Below are 19,236 nucleotides of genomic sequence, written 5' to 3'. Positions count from 1 at the left end.
TCTGGGGGCTTCCCTGGTGGCACAGTGGTTGGGAGTCTGCCTGCCGATGCAGGGGACGCGGGTCCGTGCCCCGGTCCAGGAGGATTCCGCATGCCGCGGAGCGGCTGGGCCCGTGAGCCGTGGCTGCTGGGCCTGCGCGTCCGGAGCCTGTGCTCCGCGACGGGAGAGGCCACAACGGTGAGAGACCCGCGTACCGCAAAAAAAAACTAAAACAAACAAACAAAAATTTAATCCAAATATTTATGTGGTATGAATGGATGAATAAAGAGAGGAGGGAATAGCTTCAAAATGGTGGTTCTGTGACTCGATGTGACCAAGGACACAGATCCTTTCATCCTGCTGTGCCACACACAATGTCAGCTTCATCCCTTGATGGGCAGCAACAAGTCTCCAATCCCAGAGCCACATCCCCACAAGACAAGATCCATTAAAAGAAAGAGACCACATTTCTGGCTCTTCCGTGGAGCAAAGAAACATCTCCTAGAACCACCCTTCTACAGACTTCCTCCCAGCCAATTCCTGGGCTAATCACTGGCAAAGAGAATGAGAAACCTGTAAACCAGGCAGGCCCACCTGGAGCTGAGCACTGACCAGCTTCCCTGAGGCATGTGCATGCATTCATAGGTATGAACAACTGAAGAAAAAAACAAATAGAGCTCCACAGGAGAGAAAACAGGAGGATGGGTGCTGGGCAGACATCCATTACAACATCTCAATGGAAAAACTAACTTATGGGGTCAGGAAATCAAACTATATTAACTGGTAATTTTGTTCAAAATCAGTAGAGAAAATATCCTGATTTTGGAAGGTGAAAGTAAGAAAATGCTAACAGTAAGGACATAAGACCCACAAAAAAGTAATTCCAGTTAATCTCACAGAAATCTGGGAGAACACCTGGCCTCTGAGATCGCACAGGTACACTCCGTGGGCAGAGCGGTCAAGAATCCTCCAAGAACATAGGAGGCACAGGAAGGGCAACAGTGCAGAGCCCATGCATGCTTAAATGAATAATAAATATAACAACAGACAGCATTCCTCAAGCACTTGCTCTACACTAAGCACTTTACATACACTAGCACACGAAATGTTCGTAAAAACTCAGCGAGAGGTTATCAGAGATGAAGAAAATGAGGCTCAGGTGGGTTCTTACTTGCTCAGCTTCATAATCCTAGTAATGAGGGAGGCAAGACACAAACTCAAGTTTATTTGATTTTGAAGATCATGCTCTTGGTCACTCATCTACAATAACTAGATTCTAGAGAATTGGAAGAAATAAGCTAAACAAGTTAAAGCATGGTCCACACCAAAAGCTCTGAAGGATACCAGTGTAGCATTGGTAGCGTGCTTTCTCCATCTTCAATTAACGAACCATTCCTAAATACCCACTCTGCCCTGAGACATCCTCTAGGTCACCTGGCCAACCAGTACCAGCATCCCCTACAGTCTTCTACTAGAGTGTGGCCCACAGACCATAAGTCTTGGCATCGGTAAAAGCTTGACAGAAATGCAGAGCCGCAGGTCTTACTCCAAACCTAGTAGTTTAGAATTGCATTTTAATAAGATCCCCAGGGCTTCCCTGGTGACGCAGTGGTTGGGAGTCCGCCTGCCGATGCGGGTGACGCGGGTTCGTGCCCCGGCCCGGGAGGATCCCACATGCCGCGGAGCGGCTGGGCCCGTGGGCCATGGCCGCTGAGCCTGCGCGTCCGGAGCCTGTGCTCCGCAGCGGGAGAGGCCATGGCGGTGGGAGGCCCGCGTACCTCAAAAAAATAAAAAATAAAAAATCAGATCCCCAGGCAATGCATAGGCACGTTAAAGTCTGAATTACCACCCTACAGCATCCCTGACATCTGGGCTCCTCTAATCTTTCCTGGGACAGCTAGGTCCATACCCACACAGCTCTCATTATTAGTAAATTCTTACTAAGCTTCCCTGATCATTCTACACCTTCCCCTCAGGCTGCTATCTCAACTTGCAAATGGCAACCCTTCAGATTTGGGAAACACCTATTACGCTTCCCAATAGTCCTCCCTCTCTAAGTTCCTTCAATATTTTCCAGATCATACTGTTTATTTCCTTGATATCAGTGGTCCCTGACCTAATATGTGCATTGGAATCACCTGAAAATACCCAGGGGTAGATCCCAGGAATCTGTGTTGTTTACATACTCCGCAAGTTCAGCCAAGGCCCAGTTCTACGCCTCAGAACCACTGCTCTGCATGCCCTCCAGTTTGTTAATATTCTCCCTAGAATACAGCTTATGGAGCTGAAGACAATGCTTTGCCTTAAATATAGGCATTATTATGGCCCATAATTAGAGCAGCCTAAAGTGTGACTAGCTCTTATAAGGAGTCTCATCATACTGTTAACCCTTATTAAGCCTGCCGATAACCAAAACTTCAGGGTCTTTTTTTTTCCATATGAACTGCTGCAAAGCCAGGTTTCCCCAGTTCTATACATAAGCTCTTTATCCTTCTTTAGAATTAGATGTAGGACTATGTACTTATTACATAAGTACATATGTACATATGTACTTATATATATGTACATATATGTACTTAAAATTCCTCTTGATGTTTTGACTCCTTAATTTCACCTGCCAAGAGTCTTGAATCTTTAGTCCATCCTTTATTGGAAGGCAGTAAATGGACTGGGGAAAGTTAGCCTCTAGAATCAGACATGCTTGGGTACCATCAGATTTATGTTATTGAGACAAATGGCTCAAATGGCTATACACGAGGCTCTGTAACTTAAGAAGCCAGCTCAATGCCTGACAAGAAATGTTCGTGCAATATAATATTTGTTGACTGAATTAATGATGTAATGACTGATAGCAGTGATAACCAGGGAGACCGGTTAGGAGGCTCTGGTACTGATACAAGTGAGAATAGATGGAGGTCTGAACTGAGGTTGGTTGAGTGATAAAGAAGGAGGATTTAGGGAGCTATTGCGAGGTAGAATCAATAACATTTATTGGGCAAGAATAAGAATGTCAGGGTAAGGAAGAGGGAAGAATCACAGTGACACCCATGCATCTGGACTGAGCAACTAGGAGGATGCTGGTGCCTGGCGCAGGACCATCCCATATACTGCCTCAGCCCATCCCACATGGTTGCCTAAAGGCTCCAGGGAAATAGGAGTATTCTCCATCACCTGCATGTGTGTTTAATTGAAATGAGGCTGATAGCTTTATGGACCTAACTCAATTGCAGCACAGATACAATTGATCAAAAATAATCTCCGGATAGCCCTGAAGATATTATGCCAAGTGAAATAAGCCAGACACGAAAGAACAGATATTGTGTGATTCCACTTATATAAGATACCTAAAACAGGCAAATTCATAGTGACAGAGAATAGAATAGCTGTTACCAGGGCCTGGGGAAAAGGGAAGAATGGAGAATTATTTTTTAATGAATACAGAGCCTCAGTTTGGGATGATGAAAAAGCTCTGGACATGCGTGGTGGTGATGGTCGCACAACAGTGTGGATATACCTAATACCACTGAATTGCACACTGAAGAATAGTTAAAATGGAAAATTTTTATGTATGTTTTGCCACAACAAAACATGTTTTAAATGTACCTCAAGTTATCAACCATCCATGTGGATGAACATTCCCCTTTTTATCTAGTTACGGTTGGTTGGGAGCGAGGAACTGACAGAAGTCGTCAGAGGCTTAAACCCTCTGTTTAATTCACTGAGAAGTGACAACAAAGTCACTAAGGCATAAAGAACTGACTCAGAAAACAATTCTGTGGAAGCAAACTATCAGCTGCTGCTATGGCCCATGATACGTCTCCTGTTTTCAGGTGTTTGTTTTTGCTCTGATCCTAGTTCTTTCCATCACCTTGAATAAATCTCATTAGAAACTTTTAGCTATGGGTAACCACTTTCAGCAAATAGCCTGAAATAAGGTACATAAAGATGTCAAAATGAGGCAAACTTTTGTCTGAGCTGTGAGCTATACCTAAAAAAAAAAAAAGGAAAATACGATCTGAAATTTAAGATTGTAAATTTATGGAAGTGTCTCGAGATGCACAGTGGCTCCATTTTGAAATCTCCTGATCTAGCCGTACCCTGTGAAGTGACTCTCAGCCTTGGCCACACACTGAGACCACTTGAGGGAGCTTTACGAGTTGCATCCTGAGCTGAAAGAGTCTGATTTGGGGCTTCCCTGGTGGCGCAGTGGTTGAGAATCTGCCTGCTAATGCAGGGGACACGGGTTCGAGCCCTGGTCTGGGAGGATCCCACATGCCACAGAGCAACTAGGCCCGTGAGCCACAACTACTGAGCCTGCCCGTCTGGAGCCTGTGCTCCGCAACAAGAGAGGCCGCGATAGTGAGAGGCCCGCGCACTGCGATGAAGAGTGGCCCCCGCTTGCCACAACTAGAGAAAGCCCTCGCACAGAAACGAGAAAGCCCTCGCACAGAAACTAAGACCCAACACAGCAAAAATAAATTAATTAATAAACTCCTACCCTCAACATCTTCAAAAGAAAACCACAGCTTTTAAAAAAAAAAAAGGAGTCTGATTTAGTTATCTGGGGTCCAGCCTGGGCAGCAGAATTTTTTGTAAGCCGAGTTCCTCAGGTGATTCTAATGTTCAGTCCAGGCTGTGAATCACTGGCTTAGAATTTAAGACAAATTCACCCTACCCTGAAAATGGGAGAGGGAGAGAAATGTACCTAACCAAAAACATACAAGAATGATCATATCACCAAAGCAGAAGTTGATCTTAGAATCCTAAAACTTTAGAAGGAACTTCAAGATAATCTAGAGCAGTCAGTGGTTCTCAAAGCACAATACCCAGATGAGCAACCTCTGCATCAGCAGGAAATGTGTTAGAAAAGCATATTTTGGGGCCCACTCCAGACCTATGGAATCAGAATCTGAGGTGGAGCCCAGCGATCTGCATTTTAAGAAGTCCTCCAGGCCATTCTGCTATCAGCTGAATTTGAGAACCATTGTTCTAGAGCAGTTACAGTGAGCTTTAAACAATATCCCATCACGCCCCAAAGATTCTGATTCAAGGATTTTTTTTTAAACCTCCTCAGCTGTTTCTAGTGGAAAACCACTAATCTAGTCCCACCCCTATATTAAAAGAAAAGGAAAGACTAGCCCAATATTAGACAGCTAGTTAGTACCACCCGCTAGAAAAGAGCCCAAATCCCTTGATCCCAAATTGAGCTCTCTGTCCAGCAAGCAATTCAAGTTCTCCTACTCAGAATGCTAGATCCATTCTAGTATAGATTTAAACTGTGACCCAGTCTGAAGACTCCATTGTCCCTTTACTTATAGGGCTCAGTTCTAGGAACCTGATCCTCTGGTTACCTTTCCTATATCCCTCATGGTGGAAGGAGAAGGTTAGAAGGCAGGCCACATTAAAATCAAGACAAAGTAGGAATAAAATAAAATAAAAATACCAATGGCTCCAAAATAAAAAAAGGAGCCTCACAAATACTTGCAAACATCCATATAATAAATGCAAAGTGTTTTCGTTTCAGAAGGGATTATGGACAATATATTTACCATTCATTTAAGACCAGCACTGTGGTCTTAAGCCTACCCAAAAGGTCACTTAAGGCTATCTACGAAGTCACTTAGTTCTACTTTCTGTCTCTTGGTATGGCTTTAAATTATCCCCAGTGGAAGATTGTCAGAATTTTTAACCAGATTGCCAATTAAAAGTAACCTAGGGCTTCTCTGGTGGCGCAGTGGTTGAGAGTCTGCCTGCCGATGCAGGGGACACGGGTTCGTGCCCCGGTCCGGGAAGATCCCACATGCCGCGGAGTGGCTGGGCCAGTGAGCCATGGCCACTGAGCCTGCGCGTCCGGAGCCTGGGCTCCGCGGAAGGAGGGGCCACAGCAGTAACAGGCCCGCGTACCGCAAAAAAAAAAAAAAAAGTAACCTAAAGTCTTATTCAGTGACTTATTTCAGCAATCAAAAGGTTGCAATAAACTAAGTTTCCCTTGGACTTCCCCGGTGGTCCAGTGTGTAAGATTCTGCACCCCTAATTCAGGGGGCCTGGGTTCGATCCCTGGTCAGGGAACTAGATCCCGCATGTGTGCCGCAACTAACAAGCCCGCATGCCGCCACTGAGTCCACATGCTGCAACTAAAAAAAAGATCTCTCATGCCGCAACAAAGATCTTGTGTGCCGCAACTAAGACTCGGCGCAGGCAAAATAAATAAATAACAATAAATCTTTTTAAAAAATACAAAGTAGAAATACTCAAATAAATCAGTGTTCTTAAAAATAAAAAAACTGATTTTCCCTTGTGGCAATTTAAATACCCAATCCAGCCTCACTATCGACAGTGGTGGGAAGTTACAACCCTCCTTTGAATGTTCTGAGTCTGAGGGTCAATACCTTAAGTTTACTTTTCTGTTTACATTATCTTTTTTACTTAGTTTCAGTGTTCCAGTGGTTTCATTTCTGAAAAGTCTTGTTTTTAGTGCAGGCAGTAAAGCTTTCACCAAGTTGGAAAATATAGAGGAATTTATTTTAACCTATGGCTTGCAGAACATGCTACCAGTTAGTGTTTGTTGCTACAAGCTCTGGAGCCTGACGCTGGCAAATTTTTTTCAAAGATTGTTGGAAAATGTAGGATGCCAGGATACCCCGGGCTCACAGAGTCCAGCAACCAGGTTAGTGCCAGGGAGCCCAGAGCAAGAATGAATGAACAGCCTCATCAACTCCACTGGAACAACTCAGGGCCAGTCGCCTTCCATCTTTGTCCCTCTGCTCAAGAGTCAAAGCACTGGAGAGAGTCAGCCTGGCCAAGCCTCGGTCACGTGTCCAGCTCTCGGCTAGGGACCAGGGCTCTCTGCTTGACATGCTCACCAAGATCGCACAGGAGAGGGGTAGTTCCCAAATGAGAATGAAGGTGCAGAAGGAGCTGAAGGGGTACTAGGCAGGTGGAAAGACCCTCCCAAGTCACTGCCTCACTGCTGCAAGAGGACAGGGGCCATGTTCTGCTTATCTTTGCATCCCATCCCAAAGCCAGACACACAGTAGGCCTTCAGTAAGTGTTTGTTCATTTGAATAAAATAAACTCTGACAAAAGCTGACGAAGCTGAAGAATGCATCATCATCCTGCTAAATGTTCTCCACCATGAGTCTCACCAAGCCAGCTAGTGCATACACTTACGTGTAAAATTTAAAAAGTCCTTAGCACACCCTTTTTGTTTTCCCCTCCAGCTTCACTTCTAGTAAGTAGTTCTGGTCATGTTTTCTCTTCAGAAAGTTCTCCATTAAATCCCCACCTTCTAAGACCTTCCCTTCCCTCAAATCCTCACCTCTTCTGCCCACTTGCCCTAGCACTGGCAGAGATAAAGGGGACATGAGGAGGTGGAAAGAAAACTTGGGCCTCTGGAAAAAGAAAGGAAACTGATTTTGGTCCCCTGCCATCATCCCCAAGTTCACACAACTTTTTAGTAGCAGAACTAGGACTGAACTGGTTTTCTCCCAGTTCTTCTCAGTCTAGTGTTCTTTCCACGACCACGACACCTCCCACGCATTTATGCTGAGTCTTCATAACTTGTTACTGATGTGACATTGTCACCTAGACACAATTTTTAAAAATTAAAGGAAACACTCAGTTTGTAAACCATTTAATTCTACTAGAAGCTATTTCAGTATCTGAAAGCACCAGGGTCATCATTATATCCCGCAGTACTTGTACCATAAATGTACATTTATAGAGCACAATTTAGCAACATGCCTTAAAGGTCTACATACACTTTTGGGAATTTGTACTAATAAAATAATCACAGTCATATAGAGAAACTACAAGATATTTGTTGCAGCATTATCTATAATAGTGGGAAACCAGAAACAACCTAAGTATCCAACAATAAGGGAGTGGTTAAATCAAACAGGGCATCTATACAATGTAATATCACGCAACCACAAAATTATTGTAGAGGAAATATTAAATGACATGAAAACATGTCAACACATTTATACTACATTAAGTGAAAATGCAGATTACAGAACCTTTTTGTGAAAAAAATTCCTACAGATAGAAAAAAGAGAATAGTATACAAGAAAATATTAATAGCAGTTATCTCTAGGTGGTGAAATTACAGAGAATTTTCACTTTATTTTCTTCACTGTTTAAATTTTTACAAATAACATTGTTGGATTTTTAATTATAAATAATTTTGCAACAAAAGTTATTTTTAATTATCCTACAGCTATAGGAATGTGATGGATAGAGCTATGGTTGAAAATGTCAAGTACATCTTCTACAGAAACCTCTTGATACTAGTCCGAGTTCTCCAAAATTCTACTTGTTCACATCTTACAATTAATATCTGCTCAATTACACATTAAAAAAAAATGTCTTTTCTCCAGCTTACTTCTGACAAGTAGTTTGGTCACGTTTTCTCTTCAATAAGTTCTCCATTAAATCCCCACCTTCTAAGACCTTGTCCTCTCTCAGACACGCCTCTCCATTAACATAAGCTCAAACCTGTGATTTGGGTCATCTTTGTGAAAGAAAAAGCTTCCAGGCATACTGAAATGCTGGCTGCGACAGAAAATCAAATTACCCCTGCCTTATGGTAAATTCTCCTCTTGAGTCATTTATATAGTTCTCTAGAATATTAATGCATATCATGTGTTTGATATGATACTGAAATCTATATTAAAATTTACACATCAGGCAGACAGCCTCTAGAAGCTGAAATCAGCAAGGAATTAGATTTTCCCCTCAAAGCCTCAGAAGGAATGCAGCCCTGCTATTTTGATTTTAGACTTCTGATCTCCAGAACTGTAAGAGAATAATTCTGTTTTAAGCCACTAAAAAGCTACAAAGCAGGGCTTCCCTGGTGGCGCAGTGGTTAAGAATCCGCCTGCCAATGCAGGGGACGCGGGTTCTAGCCCTGGTCCAGGAAGATACCACACGCTGTGGAGCAATTAAGCCCGTGCGCCACAACTACTGAGCCTGCGCTATAGAGCCTGCGCGCCACAACTACTAAGCCCATGCGCCTAGAGCCCGTGCTCTGTAACAAAAGAAGCCATCGCAATGAGAAGTCTGCGCACCGCAATGAAGAGTAACCCCTGCTCACCGCAACTAGAGAAAGCCCACGCGCAGCAATGAAGACCCAACACAGCCAAAAATTAAATAAATTTTTCTTAAAAAAGAAAGCTACAAAGCAGCTATCTGGAATACTGGCTTGTAAGAATCATCAACACCTGATATGTAACATCAATACTCAGTCCATGATAGTGAGTTACAGAGAGAGCAACCATACATCCCAGGCTGCCTGATCAGTCCTGGCTCACACCTGTTTCCCAGTGTAATTATTAGCAGTAGGGCCCTTTCACTCTCAACCGGCCCAGAGTGCATGGTCAATTATACAGTCACATTGATTATAAGCCTCCTCATCTGGAATGCACATTTGCCTACAAAGGTCAAAGGCAGACAGAAATTTCATTTAGCTACAAGAACAACTTTATCCTTAGCATCCTGATTCCAGATACAAGAGAATCCAAGGCACATTAAATAATAAATTATTTTTAAGTGTTTGTCGAAAGGCTTTTTTTCAAAACAACAACAAAAAAGTCATCATTAATTATTAGTTGTATTTAATTTGTACCATTTATAAATATTATAAATGACAGGAGACCATAAGTGTCTAGTTCATTTTCTTGCCATTTTTCTAAATATGAATTTCAGAGCCCATCACTAGAGATCCAGTTTTGATCAGGACAGTCAACAATCACCCTTCCAGAACACCATTATCAATACATTTTACAATTAAAAAGAACTACGTGATCTCCCCTCCCAAAAGTCTTATTAATGAAATCATTCAAAAACCTGCTCTTGCCCCTGTAAATGTAATATACAGCCTCTAGTCATGCCTTGCACGTAACCATGCATGTTTGGTAAATGATCAGTTTTTCACTTGCACAGTCAATAGTGCCTTGTGCTAGTGTGACAAATTCTCATTTGAAAACATTTTTCTTGAAAACCGAAAAATAGAAGTAATTTTGTCTCTTTTTCATTCTGTAAGTGCCCAGAAGGGCTAATTTAGAGACTAATTAGCTGTACATTTCTCAAAATTCTAAGTTACGCATATTATCCTGGCTGAAATTATTTTTAATAACTAAAATGTTTAAAAAATTCTCATTAAAAAAGTTAGTAGTTACGTGAGGTGATGGATGTTCTAAGTAACCATACTGTGGTAATCACTTCACAATATATGTGTACCAAGTCATCACAGTGTATACCTTACAGCTACATAAGGGTGTATGCCAATTCTATGTAAATAAAGCCGGAAGGGCAGACAAAAAAGGCTGCCTATTTTGGTAAAATGTTACAAATGTTTTTTATCAGATAAAACATACAAAATAATTTAATTAATTTAAGTGTGGTGCCAGCGATGACCGTGATTTTTCCTAAAGAGAGAAAGGTAAAAACACTCCTAAAATATCCATGAATCTTTGACTTGTGGATGGTTACTACCCATGGAATACCAACTAGTCTTGATAAAAAATCATTTTGATTTCTGACCTGGTTGTAAATGTTAACCGAAATTTTAATATAATTTACTATTTAAAAATACTCACTGTGTTCCTTTGTTGGTTGGCAAACTAGCCGCCATATGCGCAGGGCTAGGAGAGCTGAGGAAAGAGGCAGCCGCTCCAGGTTGGGAGGTGGCAGGTTTAATAAGACAGGGAACTCACAAACGCGGCTTGGCGGTGGCAGCCGCAAGACGAGGGCGTCTCCCCGCCCGCCAGCCAGAGTCTTCAAAGTTTATATAGAGGCCTTATCGGGGTTCAGTCACGTATTTAGTCCAGGTGGTCTCAGCAACACCTTACTCTCTCAAGGATTCCTCCGGCAAGCTACGGGCATGGCATGCCGTAGGGGAGAGGGGGAGGAGCCAACGATTGACTGGCTGGTTCCGGGTCAGGGGTCATCTAGCGGGTCAGGGGTCAACTGGCAGTCACGTCCTCCCCATGACCTCCTCAAACATTCTTCTGAAAATGCAACTTACCCCTGAATTATGATCTTCTATCTATATACTTCTCAAAAAACTAAACTGAGGCCTTCCCTAGTGGCGCAGTGGTTGAGAGTCCGCCTGCCGATGCAGGGGGACGTGGGTTCGTGCCCCGGTCCGGGAAGATCCCACATGCCGCGGAGCAGCTGGGCCCGTGAGCCATGGCCGCTGAGCTTGCGTGTCCGGAGCCTGTGCTCCGCAACGGGAGAGGCCACAACAGTGACAGGCCCGTGTACAGAAAAAAAAAAAAACTAAACTGACTTCTGATACACACTGCAGCCTAAACTGAACATCACACACAAATGTTTGAAATACTAATTATATTAGGAAAGCATTTGATAGTTGTTTTAGATCGTATAATCAATCACTTTATTTTAAAATGATGTGGCCTGAGGATACAATTAAAATATGGACTTTTCATTCATTCAACAAATATTTGAGCATCTACAAGTGCCAGGCATTGGAGATACAGGCCAAACAGGAGGATCCCTGCTCTCACAGAGCTTACATTCTAGCAGGAGGGCAATATTAAAGAAATGTTTATACTTCTTATAAACATATAAGACAGAGAAAGTGACAGAGGAAGAAGATGGTGCTCTACAAGGGCACACAACAGGTGTCTAACCCAGCCCAGGGAAATCACAGAGACAAAAGATAGGTGTTTAAGTAGAAGGGAGAAGAGAACAGTTCAGGTACAGGGAACCTCGTAGACTCTAAGGGGGCAAGGACTTCGTAGGTTTAAGGAACTGGAAGAAGTCTAGAATGGGTGGAGCACCCAGTGTGAAAAGAGGAGTCAGGGAGATGAGACTGAAGAGCTGAGGATCAAGATCCATGGAGGCCATTAGGGGTTTGGCACTTCAGGGAACCAGTGAAAGAAGTAAGGAAGGAAGCAGCATGACAGATGTGCACCTTAGAATGGCCATTCTAATTCCAGAGTGATGGAGAGATTGGACTAGGTAAGACTGGATGCAGGTAGACCCCTTCTAAGGCCTGCATAAAAGACAAAAATAGTAGGGGAATTCAAGAGACAGTTAGGAGGCAAAATCAACAGAACTTGATGATTGAGTCTGAGGTTCCTTAGACCTGTTAGATAGACAGGTCTGGAGCTCAGGGGAGAACTATGTTAAGAACTGTCAACACAGGAATCATCCCCATTCAGATGGCAACTAAAACCATACGAAGGGCTGAAATGGCCCAGCGAGAATAAATCAAGCCATGTAAAACACATACATTCAAGGATGAGGAGGAATAAAATTCAGCCATAAAAAAGAATGAAATCTTGCCATTTGCAACAGCACGTATGGACCTTGAGGTCACTATGTTAAGTGAAGTAAGTCAGACAGAGAAAGACAAACACCATAAGATCTCACTTATATGTGGAATCTAAAAAACAAAACAAACAAAGCAAAACAGAAAACCAAGCTTATAGATACAAAGAACAGATTGGTGTTTGCCAGAAAGGAGAGGGGCATGGGGTGGACAGAATGAGTGTAGGGGGTCAAAAGGTACAAGCTTCCAGCTTGTCCTGGGGATGTAACGTACAGCATGGTGACTATAGTTAATACTGTACTGCATATTTGAAAGTTGCTAAGCGAGTAAATCTTAAAAGTCCTCATCACAGGAAAAAAAAAGAAAAGTCTGTAACTGTGCTTGATGATGGATGGTAACGAGACTTATTTTCGTGATCATCTGCAGTGTATATAAATATTGAATCATTATCTTGTACACCTGAAACTAATATAATGTTATATTCAATTATATCTCAATTAAAAAAAAGGAAAAAGGAAATGTGCCAGTGGTAGGGAGAAGAGAGAATGGGGAGTTATTGTTTAATAATAGAGTTTGGAGATGGATGGTGAAAAATGAAAAGTTCTGGAGATGGATGGTGGCAATGTAAATGTACTTAATGTCACAGAACTGCACACAAAAAAGTGGTTAAAATGGTACACTTTATGTTATGTATATTTTACCACAATTATTATTTTAATAAGAATAATTAAACAATAAGGAGATACTTTTGTGCTATTTGTATCTTTCAGAATAAGAATGCATTCACATATGACTAATGAAAAATCAAGACAAATGGTAAAGGGAAGGAGGAATGAGCAGAGGAAGTGGGGCCTGCAAAGGAAACTGAACAAGAATGGCCACAGAGGCTGGTGGAAAACCTCGAGTGTTACAGCAATGGAAGCTAAGGACAGAATTTCTAGGAGGAAGTGTTTGACTGATTTGAATGCGCCAGAGAATTAAATCAGGTAAAATCGGAAAAGGACCCACTGGTTTCAGGAACATGGAGGTCAGTGGTGACCGTGGAGAGGGCTGTTGGCAGTAGAAGCCAGAAAATGAGAGGGTGAGGAGAGAACGGGTAGGAAACAGAGCCCAGAGTGCAGACAAGAAGTCTGACAACTATGGAGAGGAGGACGGTGGTGGCTGGAGGGAAAAGTAACAGATGTTTATTTTTAAAAGTACATTAAAATATCACCATGCATAATCTGCAACGCAATCAGTTCAGTGGAAATACAACTTTATGTTAAAAATCTCAACAATACCTGGAATTTACAGATTACAGAACTTTTCATAGTACTTATGGCTTAGAAAGGATAACTCTAAGTTATTCTCTTCCTTTTCAGGGTGGTAAAACTGAGCCATAGAAAACTTTCTCTAAGAGAATTTACAAGGAATTGAGCTGCATCAAATAAATATCTTCACTGATTCTTTATTTAAAGGTAGAAAAGTATAATGCACTGTGTTAAGAAAACAATTTTACTGTAATAGCCACATATTGAAAAAGTCTAAAATTTTAAGGCTACTAATTTATTAATTTTTGGTACATGTCCAACGGAAGATGCTTTATATTCCAATTACATCCTCAAGATACCGAAGTTAGTCTTCTGGATGGGTGCGTTGAGGGCTGCACTAAGGCTGAGACCCAGGACCAGCCTGGTGTCCACTGGATCGATAATCCCATCATCCCACAGCCTGATAAAAGAACAAAAACCGAGTGATTAGGAGTCCACCACCAAACCACCAGTTATACACCCTATGCCCAGAAATGCCGAGGAGGTTTTCCTTCAGGTAATATGTGGATCTACTGATTGGCTACTATAATCTCGCAATGGAAACAATGTTCAAGAGGGGAATAAAGAGAGAAAGAAAAATAACATGACTCTTACACAGCTTTAGGAACAGCTTACTACAAGGAACTTCAAAATAAACCCTGGTTTTATTTATTTCAGGAAAAGCTTTCCTGTCCCTCCTCCGCCCACACAAACATACAAGTCAAGTTGATATATTACTGTTATTATTATGAAGAACCGCATAAACCAAGGTAACAGTCTCCAACCAAAGTCCCTACTAGAAAAGGTATATTCCCCCAAACTCTTAAGAAACTAGGAAAATTACTGAATAGACTTCAGTACATTTTATTAATAAAATAAATGCCTTCATATGTAGTTCTTTATTTTTTGCTACAATAGGAAAAACAAGTAATGGCTTTAAACTGCTTTCAGAAGAAACTCAAGTAGAAATCTTAGTTTGCTTTTCATGGACAACCTCACATTTATAAAAAAAAAATGAGTAAGAAATATTGTTTTTTAAAGGTCATTAGTGGGTGGCAGTTTTGCTTTCTTTAAACAAACTGCCTTCAGTATCTGGACATAGCATCAATTATTAAACCATACTTACATCGACAGACCATGAATGAAATCATTGCTCATAAAATATTCACAATAGGGATCTTAAAGTATCAACAGCCAAAAAAAAAAAAAATATTACTCTTGTAGTTTGTAACCCGGTCAATTGATTACACTCCCTTCTGAAGCCTACAGCAGAGGAATATAGCAAGCACAATGGTGCCGGGGCTGTTCCAGGTAAGAGGCCCTAATCAATCTGGAAAAGTTCGATTACAAAAACAACTGAGCAGAAGAAAATTGGCATGCTGTACATGTAACATGCAAGGATTAAGAAAAACATAGGAGGTTACAGCACTGTACAGATGATGACAGAGCTCTCCGAAAAGACAGGTCTAGCCATGTTAAAGCCTAAACAGACCACTGAGTGTTATTGTTAAGCTGAGCTTTATTAAACCAAAGGAAGGTGCCATAAGCTGGCTTGAAAATCCTTTCATCTTTGAAACAAAGTTGGTGTCTCCATCCCACCAACTGTTTCAACAGAAGGGTTAAACATCTATAAATTAAAAGAAAAACCTTGTTTTTCAATATTAATTTCCAAAGATAAGTCTATCTGGGCCATATGCTCTCCTGTCTTGAATATCATCCACTAAAAACAATAATAATCTAAGTATGAAAATAATAAAGGATTCAGTCTTTCTTAAGAGATGACTTAGCCAGGGCTGAAAAACAAATTAATGGTTCACACAAAATATGCTATTTTTCAAAGTTTAATACTCTAACTGCCCTTGTGAATTTCAAAGTCTTATGTAAAAACAAACAAAAAACTATAGGTGAGCTTACAATGTATATTTTCTCTTTAACCTTTTATATGATTTTCTATTTCCTCTTTGCTTCTACTGGCTACTACGTAAGCCTATTTAAATGATGATAAAAAGAATGTTTATTTCTTAAATCAAAGACTACAAAATATTTTGTTCTTAATTAAGAGAATCAATGACCCACCACAGCAAAATATACCTGTACATTTGCTTGCAGAAATACATGTTAACAAGAAGAGAAACAGGCTTTTCAAAAATCCCAAATGGTATTAATTGAATTTTGAAACTAATTATGCTCTGAGAAATAAATATGTTCAATCTTTCCTGCCCCCCAACATCAGGAGCAGTGCCTGCCACAAAAGATGCATTTGAGGAGCTGACATGGATTTTAACGTTCGATTTTCTTTTCCCCCTCCTCTCCAGTCTGCCTTCACAATAAATGGCATAAATCACAGCATAACCCAATTTTTAAAGGACACAAATAGTTATTTTCTTTTTTCCATCTGCCCAAGGGATAAAAGAAAAACATGAAGCTTCAATTATTCTTCAGAATGTAGAACACTGAGGTTGTTGAAAAAAGAGGTATGAAAGCACACGCATGTCTCCAACGGGGACAGCTGTGATAATTTATTACCTCATTTAAGTGGTGTAAGAAACAAACAGAATAAGAACCGCCATGGTGTGTGAGGTAGTTGCTTAGTGTTGACATGTGGATCCTGGCCATGAATAATCACCTTCTGAATGCACAAGCTCACTTGTTAACAAGTGTCAGTAAGTGTTCAACCATTTTCATCTTTAAATGGGGTAAAAAAATCATCAGAGAGGAGGATGACAGGAACCCATTACTGCAGAACTAATTCCTGAAAGTGACACAGCCAGGACTATAATTCTCAACTTCCCAGCCCCAGTGCGGTCCACCTCTGGCCACAGTGCTCCTGCAGGCCTTGGACCACTTCAGCTAGGAGCGGGATAAGGGAAGAGGGGTGGAGAGTGGCAGAATCACACCAATAGTGATGGATCCAAAGCCCAGCCTGGGAGAAGGAGCAGCATTTCAGCAGTAAGCATTCCCATTATAGAAACAACAGTACAAAATTGTGTCCAAATGTTATTTTTTGGTTCCCATGAGGGCTGGACCATGCCAACTGCTCAGATCTCTGTAAAGCTGCTGCCCTGACTGCCAAGATGTGCCCATCAAGGAGTCAGTTATTCTCTGGCTCTCACCTTGCACTGGAATAGTAAGGGTTTCCTTCCTCTTCAAACCTCTTAATGATGGGCTCTTTCAAAGTTGCTTCATCAGCACTGGAGAACTGAAAGAAAAGCGACAATGAGTAAGTCTGATGCAGGGGAACAACAGATCCACTCAAGAGAACCTCAAGAAAAAAGGGGCAACAGATTTCATGAACGATAATCTTACAACCAACACCTGCACATTGATGTATAGATTACGTATGATGCTTTACCATACATGATCTCACCTGAGACATGAGTATCAAATTAGTGTGCTGTTATATCTCCCTTATCAGAGCCAATGTCCTGAGGCTGTTTAATGTCAGGTCAAAACCAAAGGTATCACATATTCCAGCAGGGTATAGCAATGGATGTGAATTATACAATATAACAAAGGGCTATATTACATCTTGCAGTTTCTGTATAAGGAGGTGGAAAAGTAGGATGTTTTCATTCAAAATAGCTAAAATTTTAAACATTTTAAAGCTTAAAGGGATAAAACAATAAGGCCCGTTTTAAATAACCTCTTCAATTTTCCAGATGGCTGAGAGAGACTTTTCCCTAATTAAAAATTTAATGGCTTGCCCATCCGTACTGCCAGAAACAAGTGATAATTCAGATGTTAAAATCTTTATGCAAACTAATTTTGAAATCCTGAAAAGTATTTTCAACTTAAAAAATATTCCACACCAAAAACCAAGTGATTTTTTTTTCAAATAAATCCAACCTTTTATGTACTTCCATCGTTTAATATCATTTATAGGTCCAGAATTTGGAGGGAGAAGCACTAAAATCCTATACTTTCCTTTCACATATAAAAATAGATGAATTCATATATCTGTATATCAAATTAATCAAAACACAACTATTTAATAAGATATTGCCATGCTGGGCTAGAATTTAAGACATGCCTTCAAAGTATCAGGTAGAATTTCATATCCCCCACTCCCCACTACATACACACAAAAGTAAAACTTTCCTCTGGCTTGGATACTAGTTAGTACTAAAGTGCATCTGAAACTTCAACTTAAGTCTGCAGAGTTACTGTTGCTTGGAAAAGATAGCTGGGGATGTGAGGCACGGATGAGACACATTCAGGGAGGCAGGAACCACCCTCTGGCTTTATATTATCCCCACTCTACAAACCAGGCGGTTGACCAGATGATCAATCTCTAAATGGCAGAAGTGAGAGCCTGAGAAGGCAGGGCCTCCTCCACATTATGCCTCGTTACGATGAAACAGTGCACCTAAGCAACTTTAGGAACATGCACCAATCATTTTATAGGCCTGCTGTTTACATAAAATAGTTGTAAGTTATAATAAAATGTAATGCAAAATTTCAGATGAATCTCTAACAGAGCCACAAACGAAAGAATCCATCTCAAAAGCAGCTATTTGCTGATTTGCTTTTCATTAAGCTTCCAGTGCCCTTTCCCTCCTTCTTCATTGATACTTCCACGGTATAATAATGGTATTCAATTCTCATTACACAACGGGGCCCTCCCACTAGAGGTATCCTTAACAACAATCTAAAAGTAAAATAGGAAACACAAAATTCTGCTGCTTTAGGTCATAAAATCAAAGACATAAGTCAGATTTATTTAAATCTCACTAACTGCAAATGACTAAGAATCAAACATCTTTATGCCTCAGGCACCCAGAGACAAAAGAGTTTGTTAAGTGTTTTCTTGGAGATTCTGAAAAGTTTGTAAATTAACACAAGAAGGTACTTCAAGTGAAATGGCTCTAAAAAGAGAAATGGAGAATGTATAAGTGTAAGTTGCTAAAACAATTTCCAGGTCAGCGTCTTCTAGATAAAGCCAGGCCCTGAATGTTGGAATCCTAGCCACAGACTTGGAGGGGTTTTGGGTATGCTGCTCCCTGGCTCCACAATGTTCTGGTGAAAGTCAAACCTGGAGACAAAGAAACAGCATTTACCTGTTTCCCTTCCCGTGCTCTTTGGTCCTTTGCTACTGTCGCTAGCACATTAGCTGCCTGCTCTCCTCCCATCACTGAGATGCGAGCATTTGGCCACAGGTAGAGAAACCTTGGGCTATGGGGGGAAAAAGGAAAGAATGATCAAATGAATTCACAGAGATTTTCAGAGGCCCATGTTTACCTTTTAAATCAGTGGTTCTTCATTCTGGCTGCACATTACAATTATCCGGGGATTAAAAAAAAAAACAATGCCTAGAACCCACCCCAGAGTAATCTCCCGCAGTGGGGCTTCAGCATGGTAGAATTTTTAAGTTCTCCAGGTGATTCTGACGTCTATTTTGATAAACAGTATTTTTCCATTTCATCCAAATTTACTGGGCAAAAAAGTATTCAAAATATCCTCTCATTATGTGCAGTTATGTGCTGTTTTCCATTCCTAAAATTGGTGACACGTGCCTTCTCCCTTTATTTTTTAGTTTTAACAGGGGATTCTCAAGTTTGTTAACCCTTTTAAACAAAGCAACTTTGGGCTTTCCTGATTCTTCTGTCTTTATAATGTTTGTACTTTATTATGTCCTGTTTTTATTTTTCTTGTTTTAATATGCTGCTCTTC

General features: G+C 41.0%; 1 protein-coding gene across 1 annotated transcript in view; it reads right to left on the bottom strand.

Moving 5' to 3' along the window:
* Window positions 1-11,309: 11,309 nt before the first annotated feature.
* MCCC2 (methylcrotonyl-CoA carboxylase subunit 2) overlaps window positions 11,310-19,236 on the bottom strand; it is a 64,353-nt gene continuing 56,426 nt past the window's right edge. The window contains exons 15-17 of the mRNA XM_060143090.1: window positions 18,624-18,738; window positions 16,680-16,765; window positions 11,310-13,987 (exon numbers count right to left, since the gene is read on the bottom strand). Coding sequence (XP_059999073.1) covers window positions 13,870-13,987; window positions 16,680-16,765; window positions 18,624-18,738 — 319 coding nt within the window. The 3' untranslated portion in view covers window positions 11,310-13,869. The remainder of the gene's footprint in view (window positions 13,988-16,679; window positions 16,766-18,623; window positions 18,739-19,236) is intronic.

Source organism: Lagenorhynchus albirostris, chromosome 3, assembly GCF_949774975.1.
Source record: "Lagenorhynchus albirostris chromosome 3, mLagAlb1.1, whole genome shotgun sequence".
Taxonomy (NCBI): domain Eukaryota; kingdom Metazoa; phylum Chordata; class Mammalia; order Artiodactyla; family Delphinidae; genus Lagenorhynchus; species Lagenorhynchus albirostris.
The sequence above is the reverse complement of the archived record's forward strand: the minus strand, read 5'-3'. Positions and strand labels throughout refer to the sequence as shown.